General features: G+C 38.9%; 2 protein-coding genes across 2 annotated transcripts; both read left to right on the forward strand.

Moving 5' to 3' along the window:
- Positions 1–624: 624 nt before the first annotated feature.
- EAF01_000423 (uncharacterized protein) lies at positions 625–4,513 on the forward strand. Its single transcript, XM_038908673.1, has 5 exons — positions 625–1,060; positions 1,189–1,442; positions 1,520–1,578; positions 1,649–2,962; positions 3,012–4,513. Exons 1-5 carry the CDS (start codon positions 932–934, stop codon positions 3,914–3,916), a joined length of 2,661 nt encoding a protein of 886 aa, XP_038775579.1. The 5' UTR covers positions 625–931; the 3' UTR covers positions 3,917–4,513.
- A 1,200-nt stretch (positions 4,514–5,713) lies between these two features.
- Positions 5,714–7,274, forward strand: EAF01_000424 (uncharacterized protein; the record flags this gene model as incomplete). The annotated part of the gene is made up of 3 exons (XM_038908674.1): positions 5,714–5,836; positions 5,989–6,648; positions 6,870–7,274. 3 exons carry the CDS (start codon positions 5,714–5,716, stop codon positions 7,272–7,274), a joined length of 1,188 nt encoding a protein of 395 aa, XP_038775580.1.
- Between the last annotated feature and the right edge of the window lie 7,538 nt (positions 7,275–14,812).

Here is a 14,812-nt window from a genome sequence, read left to right on the forward strand (position 1 = left end):
AGATTCGCTTGGGAGATGGTTTATCTCCCAACATACATTTGAAACACCAGCACAGAACATCGGGTGAGTTCACGATTGGCTGATGGAAGGAATTATTGGACCCCGAGGTATGCTAAGATCAGACACGTGATACGGATCCCAGAGCTGGAGAGTTTATTATTAGTTGATCCCACGGTGCCACTCAACTCATGATAAGATCAATCAATCAATCAATAGGTAGGTAGGTAGGTAGGTAGGTAGGTAAATAGCAACAAATTAATTCTACATACCTAGGTAGGTATCTAGTCATCGACTGAACAAGATCTTTCAAAGGGTCCAACCGATAGAGTACTCGTACATCTTCCACAGTTAAACCAAAGACTAAAACATAAAATCATATTTGTGGCCGTACTGTATTCATCTTTCTACTCGTTAACTTTCATCAATCATTCTTGTTGGTCACTGCCATTCACATATTCAACACATCTTGCCTTGCTTCACTGGATAGAAACTTGCTTGCCTTGCCTTGCCTTGCCTTGCCTCACCTCACCTTACCTGGCATAATTTTAGCGAGAGAAGTAAATGTAAGGCGTGAGCGTGTAAAGTTACTAAGTTCCACTTACAATTTCATCATCCCGAACCCGCACGCCAACAAGCCAGATGAATTAACCCGCTCAACAATCTGAAACCATCGCAATCCATCCCGATTTATTCATTACAAGTAATTACCACCGTCGCTCACTCTATCCATCTCTTATCTCATCGTTGAGAGATCATTCCATTACCTCAACCCACTTCTCAGTTACGCGCGACTCCGAGGCGCAAACAATCCACTGTGGCGTCCGTTCTCACTCAAACGCAGTCGCAGCTGTCTCTTCAACAACACTTAGATATCTCATCGGAGGTACTGGAATACGTGCAAGAGGAACTGGAGGGGGAACCACAACCTTTGATGATGGCGCAGGCAGGAGGGCCTAATCAAAATCCGCCAAATGACAAGAGGAGGGTCAAGGTCTATGAGTTGCGCGATGGCGACTGGTTTGATAGAGGTACTGGCTTTTGCAGAGCCGACTTTATGGTTGTATGTTTATGCTTCCTTTCTCAATCTCCACGCATGCATCCATTGTCTGCGCGCCGCTTGTTCTTGCCCTTATCTTTCTCTCGCATTTCCATCGAGACTTGTTGCCTAATCATCTTGAGTCTACATAGGATAATGGCCCCGAAAAATCAGACCCTAGAGTAATGGTGCAGTCGGAGGATCAACCAGGCCGTATACTCCTAGAGACTAAGATTGTTAAAGGAGATGAATTTCAGAAACAGCAAGGTATTTTGGATCAGCGCATGATTCCCACATTTCATACTAATGCGTGCCATGCAGAAACTCTCATAGTATGGACAGAACCGGATAGTGAGATGGATATGGCTCTCAGCTTTCAAGAAGCAGAGGGCTGCACAGCTGTTTGGTAAGTGGCATGTCGCGATTAACGCGTCACAAGATGGTTGCGCACTCGAACATTTTCTGACTGTTGATTTTCTACAGGCGATTTATCAATAACATACAAACGACTTTGGGTGGACATGGAGGAATTAGTATTGAGGGTAAGTTTAGCAACCTAAAATCTCCAATCATGACATCCTGCTGCCCTCGTGATACTTACATTTCCTACAGAAGATATCATATCTGATGACAACATCCCCGAGCTAAACATTCCAACGTCTCTCCCCAATCCTTCATTGGGTAACCTGCCCGAATTGGAAATGCAATTAAGACAATTGAACAGCACAACATCCGGACGCGAAGCCCTGACGAAATTGGTTATCAACGAAAACTATATCCGAAGACTGATACCACTGGTCGAAATAGCAGAAGATATGGAGGATTTACCAAGTTTACATCGACTTTGCAACATGATGAAGATTATAATATTGCTAAATGACAATGCAATAATTGAGCATATCGTTACAGATGAGGTGGTTATTGGTGTTGTCGGAGCTTTAGAGTACGATTCGGATTTCCCAAGTCACAAGGCCAATCATCGACTTTGGTTAGGCAAAAAGGATAGATATAAAGAAGTTGTTGAGATACCCGATGAAAACATCATGAGGAAGATTCACAATACGAATCGATTACAATATCTCAAGGATGTTGTACTCGCCCGAATCTTGGATGACCCTACTTTCTCGGTTCTGAACGGTCTGATTTTTTTCAATCAAGTTGAGATTGTCCAATATCTACAGAACAATACAGCAGTTCTCAAGGAACTTTTCGGCATTTTTGGAAACCAAGAGACAGATCAAGAGAGGAAGAAAATGGCTGTACTTTTCATACAACAATGCTGCGCTATCGCGAAGAATTTGCAACCACCCGGACGACAAACGCTATACAATAACTTTTTGAGTCATGGCCTTTTATCTGTCATCAACTTTGCTCTCAAACACAATGATGTTGGGGTACGAGTGGGAGCTACAGACGTATTGGTTTCTATGATTGATCATGATCCTCAAATGATTCGTCAGACCATATTTCGACAAATGGCCGAGAAGCAAACTTTGCTCACTGATTCTCTTATCGATCTTCTTCTGGTAGAAGCAGATTTGGGTGTAAAGGCTCAAATAGCAGATGCGATCAAGGTTCTTCTCGACCAAGGTAGTCATGTAGGGCCGTTGGAAGGACTCTCAAAAGCCAATGGTGCTGAATATGCAGCTCGCATTCGAAACCAAACAGATCCTCAACATGAACTTTTCCTCAATCAATTCTATGAGGAATCAGCGAAAAAATTATTTAAACCTCTAGTGGATTTGAAAGGATGTGAGGATATGAACTTTACTGTTCATCAAGTATCTTTGTTTATTTATTTGATAGAGATTCTTTGCTTTTTCATTAGACAACATATGCACCGCAGCAAATATTTTGTGCTATCAGAAGGATTAGCTCAACGGATCTCTCAACTTTTGGGAAGTCCAGAGAAGTACCTAAAATTGAGTAAGTTACTGTATTCTTGATAGCCTTGAACTCTACTAACAAACTTTAGCTGCACTAAAGTTTTTCCGCAATCTGGTTGGTTTACAAGATGAATTTTACAATCAACAGATGATGCAAGATCATCTTTTTGAGCCAGTTTTAGACCTTGTCATTGAAACCATGCCTCGAGATAATCTCTTGAATTCAGCATGTTTGGAGTTCTTTGAATTTATCAAGAATCAAGGTTCTAGTACAAGGGTTTTGGTCAATCATTTGGTGGAAAACTATCGAGAAAAATTCGAGTCAATCACCTATGTTGACACTTTCACAAATTTCATCACAAGGTATGATAATAATCAAGGATTTGCATCGAGTATGGAAACTTCATTCCTCGATACCGAAGATGAAAGTCCGAAGAGACCTGAGACAGGTAGAGGTAGTAGATGGGGTTCAGGTATCAAGGACTTAGATGCGGATGAAGAAGCCTATTTCAATACTTCTGATGACGAAGAGGAAAAATCTCAGGACCAGAGTTTGACAAATGGGGAACCACCTGTTTCGCAACCTTTGGTTGACTATCCATCGGATGAAGAAAATGAAACTTCGGAAAACGATATTTCTGTGGGTATAACGTCTGCTCCATTGAGTCGGAGCCCTTCACCAAAGCCAATAGCTTCCAAAGATTCCAGTGGAGATGAGTTAGTATTAACTCCTACCTCTTCCACACCAACTCCACCAGAAAGGTTATCGGAAAAACGCAGGAGAGAAGAAGATGAAGAAGATGAACTCGGCAAACTTTCTCATCATAAACGAAGAAGTTCTACGAGTTCTACGACATCAACAAATAGCGTGTTAAGAAGGAAACAGAGCTTCAACAAAACACGAGATGGTAATAATGGACCTAAAAAGATTGCCATCAGCTTAACTCCAGCTATCAAAACTGGTGGTGATAGCCCTGGGGGCAGTGCAAGTTGATATCGTGTTACGTTGATTTACAAATCTTTTTAATGGAAGATTAGAATTCGTCGGAGGACATTGGCGCTATTTAATTGCACGAAATGGAGTTTAGGCGAAAGGAAAGGAAGGAAGGGAAGGAAGGGAAGGAAATGGAATGGAATTGTTGCTGATGGATGGATATAAAGGTTCACTCAGTTCAAACCAGTGACAGTGATTGCTTTTATTGGCTTGCTTTTAATTTTGGCGCCAATATTTCAATTTTGCTTGCATCAAGATTCTTGGCTTTGGCTTGATTTTTTCGCTTTGGTTGAAAGGATGGGGAGGGAAACTTTGCGGAATCACTTGATTGTCAATTACTTGTACAGTAGAATTGGGACAGCGATATTTCTGGGAATGAATGGATGGATGGATGGATGGATGGATGAATGGATTGGTGGGATGGGAGGAAATCAAATGATTAGCGAAAGAAAGGAGAGAGGGGAGAGAGGAGGAAGGGAAAGGAAAAGATGAGAACAGATGAGTTGATATCAGATGAATTGATATTATCTTTGTCAAATAGATCTTGACATTGATAACAGCATGAAATGAAGATTTCCAGCGCTTTGATTGATTGATTGATTGTTTGTTTTTGAATGGTTTGATGATGGGAGTAAATATTTCGGAACGAGATGTGATGATACTTGCCTAGTATTGAGTTTAAACAAAAGGTATTAGGAAATCTATCCTCTCCCCTTTCCCTTTCGCACCCCATGCCAGTCAGTATCTCGTACCTAGTACCCTCGATCTTCACATCCATCTCCACATCTCCACATCCTCAAACCTCACCCTCCCTTTTCACAAGCGAAAAATGAATAAGCGGAATCGAATAAGGTTACCGTTTAACAAGTCTTCAATGTTTATCTAACTAGGTAGGTAGGTAGGCAAGGCTACGAATTCTGCGAGGAGGACTATCGAATCCGAGATACTACTGATATTACTAAGGAGGCTGAGGTCCGTACCCTACCTATGTAAGTCACGAACTGCCGCGTCAGCCAATCCCATCCATCGAGTCTGGCATTCATTTCACTGCGTAAGGGGGGGCCTCAGATTAATGGTAGATTGGACGCTTGGACCAAGGTGGGTTGTTGTTGTTGGGCTGTAAAGTTGTAACATGGTACGGTACGGGTACGAGGTGAGGCCGTGGGTTTGGTTTTGGAGAACGTGTTCTTATGGTGAATGTGAATGTGAATGTGAGGATTGTAAGTAGAAGATCGATCTTGACCGGCTCCAATTGATTGATTGATTGATTGATTGATTGATTTAATTTTTTTGTTGGGGTTCACTTATTTATTCATTTTTATTTATTTATTTATTTATTTACTTGGGTACTTTACTTAATTTTGTGTGTGTGTGTGGATAGTTTCTTGTGAATACGTACAGGCGGGCATAGGTGCAGAGGTATACACATACATAAGTTCCTTTCTGCTGAACGAGACGAGACGAGGGAGTGGGAGTTTTGTGGATTGGAGGAACGGGAAGAAGCAGAAGAATTGGAGGAGAAATTCAATACTTGGAAGGATTCTGAGCTTGGGGAATTTGTCCATTGTCAATTGTGATTGCGCTTGCGATTGCGATTGCAGGTTTGAGGAATCTGGGTTTCGTTCGCGCAAGAAACGGAACGAACGAACGAACGGCTTTGCGATTCGATTCGATTCAAATTGATAAATCCTCTCTGCGGGATTCCCAGCGCATTTCACGGATTCGATTTAAAAAGGAAAGGAAGGAAAAGAAAGGGAGACGAGGAATCTTGCAACTCTACTCTACTTAAACTTCGATATGGAGGGGTTACTGGAATTTCCCTTGCAGATATTGGGGGGATTGTGGGAGATGGTGAGGGATACGCCGACGCATGTATTGGGGTTGGTATTCATTGGGCTGTTCGGTTTAGGATTGGGTTGTGTGAGTTGATTTTCTTTCTTGGTTTGGAGGGAGGGGGAGTTGTTGCGGGGATGATGATAATTGAAAGAGATGGATTCATCCTCTGCGATGGATAGGAATTGGAATTTCATACTTCCAGAGTTTGTCAACCATGCTAATACTCTCCTCACCAGATATACATCCTCCTCCTCCTCGTCGCGCCCGTCCCCCGACCACCCTACCCATCCGAAAAAACCTACACAACCACCACTCCCACCGGCACCACCGAAACCAAGCCCCTAACCTGCTGGTACGATTCCTGGGTTGCGCATCGCGAAGCCTCTGTTTCAAAAACTGGTTCACCCTCGCAAAATCCCATTCGCACCGGAGCCATCGAACCCGCAACTCTCGAGATGAGTCTCGTGGTACCGGCATACAATGAAGAAGAACGTCTAACGGGTATGTTGGAAGAAGCGCTTTCGTTTCTCGATACCACATATGGACGCATATCGAAAGGGAAAGGGACCGGAACGGGCTATGAGATATTATTGGTGAATGATGGGAGTAAGGATCGCACGGTGGAGATCGCGTTGGAGTTTTCGAGGAAGAATGGGTTGCATGATGTTTTGAGGATTGTGACGTTGGAAGAGAATCGGGGGAAGGGGGGCGCGGTGACCCATGGGATGAGACATGTGAGGGGAGAGTATGCGGTGTTTGCGGATGCGGATGGGGCGAGTCGGTTTAAGGATTTGGGGAAGTTGGTGGAGGGGGTCAAGGAGGTGGTGGATGAGGAGGGGAGAGGAGTGGCGGTGGGGAGTAGAGCTTGGTTGGTGGGGAGTGAGGCGGTTGTCAAGGTATGTTTTTCTTTCTTTGATTTCCTCGTGTTTTCTTTTCGCATCACATTCCAATGGACGGAGATTGCTAGTGTAACGGAGAAAAACATTTTATGTTTTCTTTTGTCTCTTCATCATACTACATTTACTACCTCTACTTCCACAGACCCTTTCCTTATTCTCTCCTCTCCAATCCACAACCCTCCCCCCAAAACCCAAAAACTAACATTCCTCCCCCCTAGCGCTCCGCCCTCCGCAACACCCTAATGCACTCCTTCCACCTCCTCCTCCGTCTCCTCACTCCCCCCGCCACCTCCCGTATCCGCGATACCCAATGCGGATTCAAACTTTTTACTCGCGCTGCCCTTCCCCATATTATTCCATATATGCATGCCGAAGGCTGGATTTTCGATGTCGAAATGCTTATGTTGGCTGAGAGTGCGCCGGGGGTAGAGGACGAGGGGGGGCTAGGGAATGAAAAGGGAGGGAAGGGAAAAGGAAAAGGAATCAAAGTTTCGGAACAACCGATTGCATGGCAGGAGGTTGGAGGTAGTAAATTAAATGTTATGTGGGATAGTTTGGGGATGGCGTGGGGATTGGCGGTTTTGAGGGGGGGGTGGGGGATGGGGGTTTGGAGGAGGAGGTAGGATTTTGATTGGGGTTTGGGATGATTAGAGGACCCTTGAAATCTGAGTTGAGACTTGGCTTGAGATTGGCGTGGATGGGTAGATGAGTGCATGGGTGAATGGGCAAAGTAGTTGGTTGATAGGTAGATAAATGGTTGGTCGGCTGGCTGGCTGGCTGGTTGATAAATAAATGGGTTGATAAATGGCTGGTAGCTGGTTGATTGATAGATAAACCAATGGGTGTATACATGCACGTATGCATGTATGAATAAATAGACAGGCAAGGTGGGAATCATATGGGTATCTGTATATCTGTATCTGTATCTGTATCTGTATCTGTATCTGTATATAAGATAGGAGTTATCATACTATACTACATATAACACCATATCACGGACAGGACAACCCCAACCCAAACCCGATGTAGAAATTCAAGTTTAAAGACGAAGTTGAAGTTGAAGTTTAAAGATGAAAAATAAATGATAAATGATAAATGATAGTTAGAAAAGAGAGGGAAAAAGTGAAGAGAAAATGATAGTTGGAAAGGAGGAGTGGAGGGCGGAGTGAAGCGAAGAGAAAGAGGTTTTTACTTTCTTCTCGAAAGTAGAAGTAGAAGCTGAAGTAGAAGCTGAGAAATTATATATATGTTTATTTATATGTTTATTTATATGTTTATTTATTTATTTATCTCTCTATATATTTATATCTCTATATATTTATCTATATGTTTATCTATTTATCTATTTATATATATATTTATCTAATATGGTTTATCAATAAGCGGATCATATTAGTAAACAAGTTATTTTTACTTCAATTTACTTTCTTCTTTTTCAATACATATTTTATTAACAATTTATAATGAATTTGAATAATAAAAAAGCTTGTATACTTTTTGTTATTAAAGTTATTTAAAAAAATAAAAAAACAAGTATTTAAAAGGTTGTAAAAATGTATAATATTTTGAATATAATATTATAATAAAGAATAAAAGATTTTACTTTTTGTTTTAAATATTGATTTAAATTTTATAATCTTTTAGAATTAGAAAAGGATATTATTATTGAATATATATTTGATATAGATTCAAAAGATTTTTTATTTAAATTTAAAAATGTGAAAAATATAATGAATTATATTCTTGAATTAAGGAATATAAAGAATATTGAAAAGCTTTGAGTGTATTAATTTATAAAGTATTGAATTAAATTAAAGATATATTTTAGTTATATTTATAACTTTCAAAAAGCTTTTTATAAAGATTTTAAACTTATTAAAAAGTGATTTCGATTAATTGTAAATATATAAATGAAATATAATATTTTAAATAAAGATTTCTATAATTTTAACGAAACAGATTTTATAATAGGGATTATATATATAATAATTATTATTATTAATACTAAAAGATATAATAGAAGTAAATTAGTATAATCAAATAATTAAAAATAAGCTATAGTAATAATATATGAAAATGAAAAGAATGAAACTATTTCCTTATTTCTAATAGTTTAAGAATAGGTTTATTTTTTCAATTAATATATCGAAATTAATCTTTCTATAAAATAAGCTATTAAGTCTATATTTAATAAACAAATAAATAATAAGATAGGTTTAAAATAATTGAAATATTTCAATAAGTATATTAAGGATTGAAAAGAGAGCAAATATTGAATATTGATATTAGATAAATATAAAAACTATAAATTAATAGCTTTTCAAGTATATTATAAAAAGAATGATATTATATATTTAAAATTATTATTATATTTGAATCATTTAATTTAATTATTTGATATTAATTATTTTAATGATTTGAAATGTTTATATAGTATTTAAATTAATGAATTTATTAAGGTATATATTAATTATATTTTAAAGATTGAATTTCTTTATAACTTTTAAAATTGTATATTAAAAATCAATTACTTTTTAAAATATAAAATCAAGATTTCAAAGAACAAACTTAATATTATTTAATTTTAAAGTTATATTCTCGAAATTAAATATTCGAATTTATATATCTATTTTCCCTTTCCCCTTTTTCAATTTAAATTAATAAATCTTTTAAATGCCTTATAATTCAATAAAAGCTCTTTTTCAATTAATATCAATTAAATCTCAAATAACTTATTATTAAGTAAGCTCCTTTATATTTATATTCAAGATTATATTAATTTTAATTAAAAATATAAAGAGATTAGCTTATACAAATACATTTTTAAATATAAAGATTTATATACTTTAAAAGATAAATAAAATATTAAATATTGATATATAAAAAAAACTTAATTATATTAAAAAGGAATACTTATTAAATAAAAGGCTTTTAATATATTATCTCAATAAAAAATTAATATTCAGATTCAATATAATAAATATTAAAGAAAAGGAATTCTAATAAAAAACATTTTTTAATAAATATTATAATAAATATGAAAAGATAGAATATAATATAAGAACTTGTTAGAATAGTATAATAAACCCTAAATTATTAGATTCTTCATAGTTTTATTAATTAATTCGATTGTTATTGAATAATATAGTTTTGAAAGTATAAATTGAGGTGAAAGTGATTTGTTTACTCATATGACTCATTTACTAATAAACCATGTTATATGTTTATTAATTTTTTTCTCTTCTATTCATTTATATAAATATTATATTTATTTCTTTATTTATCTATCTACTTATTTATTTATTTATTTCTCTCTATATATATATATACTTAGGTGTATAGTATATATATATGCTTAGATATATAGTATATATATATTTAAAAATATAATACATATACTCATACTTCTATTATTTATTAAATATATACTATATATTTATACTCATATTAATATTTATATTTTTACTATACTTATACTTATAATCATACTTATATTTAGATATATTATATATTTATACTATACTATACTATACTTATATTATATATACTTATACTTAATATAATAATTAAAGATATATAGTGTTCACAATAAAGGAGCAGGCCAGTGGAATGCATGTATTATTGACTATGTAGATTAATTGTACTAAGGTAAAATCTAACTACGAAGTGGAAGTGATATATGCACAGTAGCTTAGAGCACGTGCCACAACTTCCAACACTCCCCCAGAGAGCTTACTCTCTCAGCTTCAGTAGTTAGTTTCTTTAAAATTCCTTTTATACGCCCAATAACTGATTGCTTCGAAATTCGTTATTCCTTGATCGTAGGGTTACTGTTTTAATATGGTAGACCATCAAAATCCGATCGTATGCGAACAGACCTTAAGCTTATCTGTTATTCCACGTGATTTTCTTGAAATCATTAATTTTTTTTTTTTTTTTTTTTTTTTTTTTTTTTTTTTTTTTTTTTGATAAATTCGACGTAAGATGAATCCAATGAATCTGATGAAATAGGTGAAATGGGTGGATTCAGTGATTTTGGTCGATTTGGTCAATTTGGTCGATTTAGTCGATTTTGGAGCACATACCACAACTTCCAATACTCTCCCAAAGAGCTTACTCTCTTTGAAACCCCAGCATGTTCTTGAATCTCTCAAATATCACCCTTGCGCATGGTTTTGTTAATCCATCTGCAGCCATATCACTTGTATTGACATAGCTGGTATTGACTAGATGTTTTTCTGTGAGATCTCGAATGAAGTGGTGACATATGTCAATATGCTTTGATCGCTCGTGTAGATGTGGGTTCTTGGTTAACGCTAGCGCTCCTTGGTTGTCTCCGAGCATTTGAACTCCGCTGTTGCTCCCGATATACTGTGGTCGCTCTAAGTCCCTCAAGAGTTGGGCTACCCATTGCCCTTGTTTGGTGAACATCGCCATGGAAATGTACTCAGCTTCTGTACTAGATGTAGCTACAGATGTCTGCTTCTTGCTTGCCCATGAGATTGGTCCACCATAGAACATTACTACCCCACCAGAGATGCTTTTTCGATCGGTTCTATCGCTTGCCCAGTCTGCGTCGGTGTATACTTTGATGGTGCGTTGTAGGAGGTCATATTCTTTGCAAATATCTGATTGAACTCCCCCAGGCCCAAAACGTAGTTTCTGTTTAATAGTTGACCTCAAATATCTCATAAGGTTTTTGAGTGCAACGCTGTGATGTTTGGCAGGGTTAGACATAGCTTGTGCTAATCTCCCGAGACCGAATGCGATGTCCGGTCTAGTGTAAACCATAGGGTGGATCGTACTGCCGATTGCTTGCTGGTATTCGTTTACATCAGTGAGCTCGTCGTCTGGGAGCGTTGGTCGTAGTTGGTTGTAATCCGAGATTGGTATCTTCCTTGGAGTGTGTTGACCATGGGAGATCCCGAATCGGGTAAGCATTGCATCCAGATACTCTTCTTGATCCATAGTTAACACTCTCTCTGATCTGTTACGAATGATGCGCACTCCTAAGATCTTACTAATCTCCCCCAGGTCTTTGGTGTTGAATCGAGCAGAAAGGTTGTGATAAAACCATTGAATATCTCGTTTTTGTGCAGCAGCAGTAACAATATCATCTACATACACTAGGAGAATTAGCTGGCGCGGGTGATTGGTGTATAAACACGGATCCGCAAGGCTTTGTACGAAACCCATCTTGGTTAACTCTCCTTTCAGAAGAAGGCTCCAATCTCTACCAGCTTGCTTTAGCCCATAAAGACTCCGAAGTGCATGTAGAACGCGGCCGCGACGAACATGAACACCTTGAGGGGGTGCTAAATAGATTTCTTCTTTCAAGTGTGATTCGGTGAACGCATTTTTGATATCGAAATGGGAACACTCGAGGTCCTCTCTTGCAACAATTGCAAGGAAAAGGCGAAGAGTATCGAGTCGAACAGTGGGGGCGAAGGTTTCGTTGTAATCTTTACCTAAAACTTGGCTGAACCCTCTAGCCACTAATCTGGCCTTGAATCGCTCTACCTTATTATCCTTCGTCTTAACAACAAATACCCATTTCGTTGAAACTAGATTGCTCCCTTGTGGTAAAATGAACTCTTCCCAAGTGCCATTCTTGACCAATGAGTCTACTTCTTCTTGAATTGCAGCTTGCCAGTCTTTCGCGTGCTTTTTGTCTGCCATTGCTTCTTTATATGTATTCGGTATCTTGATCCCGAGTATTTCCGTTGCTGGTAGAGCGGTCTCAGCTTCTGCTGGTGCATCTGCTAAAATAGTCAAGATCTTCGAAGCAATTTCATTATTCGTCTCCTGTTCGAATTGATGAATATTTGGAATGGCAATCATGGCGTGCTCAATTGATTCTGATCCTGGCTTATTTAAGGAAGCAAGTAAGGCCCGAATGATTTTGGAGTCTCTCTGTTCTTCTATATCGTCGTCATCGCTTCTCTTTCTCTTCCTAAGATTGTATCTCAAAGGTGGTGTGGAAGTAGATGCAGATGTAGATGCAGTAGGTGGTAAAGTTTCATTAGGTAGTGCAATATCAGGTAATACACTCTCAGGTAATGTACTCGAATTCGATGGTGTATGATCAAGTGGTAAAGTTATATCCTCAGGTGCCCTTGACTTCGGTGGTGTATGATCAGGTGGTGAAGTTATATCAGGTAAAGTAACATCACTTTCTTTGTTGTTTTCCCCTGCCGGTCTTGTTAAATCATCAGCCACTTGTCGGATATTTCCATATTCATCTTCATCAAAGCGTGGTATTTCAGTCTTTGTTCGTTTTGGTATTGGCAAGCGCACCTCTATCGAGTCTGTGATTATTTCATTTGGTGATATTGGTGGATCGACTGGAATAGACGATGATTCAGGGACATTCTTAGGTCTGCCGCGAGGCCTGCGATCAGGTTCTATATTCTTGGTACCTTGTGATCCAGCTACACAGTTTCTGAGTTTGAGATCCAGATCCCCTCCTTTGTAGCTTTCGTCGATTGTAACACGATAAGAGCGGTAAGTATAACCTAGCTCTGGTGAATAAACCTTTATATGCTTGGTGGTGTCTTTTGAGTATCCCAGGAATATCCCAACCCTTGCTGTGTCGCGAAGTTTATCATGCCTTTGTCCTTTTGGGATGGTTTTGGGGTTGATATAGGCGTAACATCGACTCCCCCAGACCTTGCATGTATCGATATCTGGTAATGTGCCTGTAAATGCTTCGAGTGGGCTTCGATCGATTCCATTTGCATCTGGGCCAATACTAGTGCGGTTTCGAATGTATACGTCGTGCTCGACAGCTTCGTCCCAAAATTCTAATGGTAAATGAGCTTCTTTCAACATTGCTCTCATGTCGGTTTCTGCGGTGCGTATATTGCGTTCAGCTGGACCATTTTGGTGAGACGATACAACCACTGTAACCTCTGATCGCACACCAGTCTTCCATTCCCGGACGGCTTGAAGAAGCTCTGGTGCATTGTCGGTTCTGGCAGCAATTACAGCTACTCCTGTAGCAAGTTCAATTTCTTGCTTCCAGGCTTTCAGTAAGGGTATTGCATCGCTCTTCTGTTTCAATAGGATGACCCAATTTACCCTTGTGGCGCTATCGATAATAAGGAGAAAGTATCTGTGCCCTCGAATGGTCCTTGGGAAAGGGCCAGCAACATCGAAATGGATCAATTCTAGCCTTTTGGATTTTCGTGCACTTAGTTGACTTGGGATTCTGTTAGTCATCTTTGTGAGAGCGCACACTTCACAGACATCAAGAGTTGAAGGGACCTTGATCGGTCTCTGGAGTGTAGTGACTTTGTGCAGATTCCTGATTTTGTCAGGGCCGAGATGATTGAAGCGTCTATGCCAGATAAGGTATCTTTCCTTCTCCGTCATGGTTAATTCTTCGACTTCCCCTTTTGTACCATCAATGATCTCTGCAGAGAGCGCAAAGAATGCAGAATCTTCGTATCCTGGTTTCACATGCGAGATGATATACATCCCATCTTTCATTGTTGCTTTGATGATCTTATTATTCTTATCGTTTTCTGGTGTGAAATACATCTTCTTGAGACTGAATGTACCCTTGAGTCCTGCCTCACAAATTCTCTTGGCTGAGAGCAGGTTGACCCCCAATCCAGGTACATATAGCACACCAGCTAATGATGTCCTTGTTCCATCCTTGCACACCATGTCCACTGTTCCTCGCTCATCCGAGTACATAGCTCCCCCACCAACCGTTATCCTTCGTCGCGGAGTACGAATTAGACTTCTGAATAGAGAACGTTGGTCAGACATGTGTGAAGTGGCGCCGGTATCAGCGTACCATTGCGATGGGGATGCCTTACTAATACTTTCTTTGGTGAGATGACAATGCTCAGAATCAGACTCACTATCGACGACACTTTCAGTAGCATCGGAGCTTGATTCGGCGATATGAGCCTTGTGCTCCCTGCGTTTTTTGTCTTTTCGCACTGGAGAGGTGGATTGTCTTCTCTTCTGTTTGTGCTTTGAATCGGATTTCAAGAGACGCTTGGCGCGACGGAGCTGGAAGCATTTTAGGACTGAGTGGCCAGGTTTGTCGCAGAGTTCGCAAGTGATGATGGATGTGTCGGTCTCCGAGCTTGTGCTAGCCTTACGCTGGCGATGAGGTGGGACATATTTCTTTCCTTTTGCAAGGTGT

The sequence above is a fragment of the Botrytis porri genome, assembly GCF_014898465.1.
Source record: "Botrytis porri strain MUCL 3234 chromosome Unknown BPOR_001, whole genome shotgun sequence".
Classification (NCBI taxonomy): Eukaryota; Fungi; Ascomycota; class Leotiomycetes; order Helotiales; family Sclerotiniaceae; genus Botrytis; species Botrytis porri.

Excerpts from the sequence above, each read along its gene's own strand:
- EAF01_000423 (XM_038908673.1), top strand. The coding sequence starts at position 932 with ATGATGGCGCAGGCAGGAGGGCCTAATCAAAATCCGCCAAATGACAAG. Across the intron at positions 1,443-1,519 it reads GAGGGCTGCACAGCTGTTTG|GCGATTTATCAATAACATAC; the intron begins GTAAGTGGCATG and ends GATTTTCTACAG. Across the intron at positions 2,963-3,011 it reads AGAGAAGTACCTAAAATTGA|CTGCACTAAAGTTTTTCCGC; the intron begins GTAAGTTACTGT and ends AACAAACTTTAG.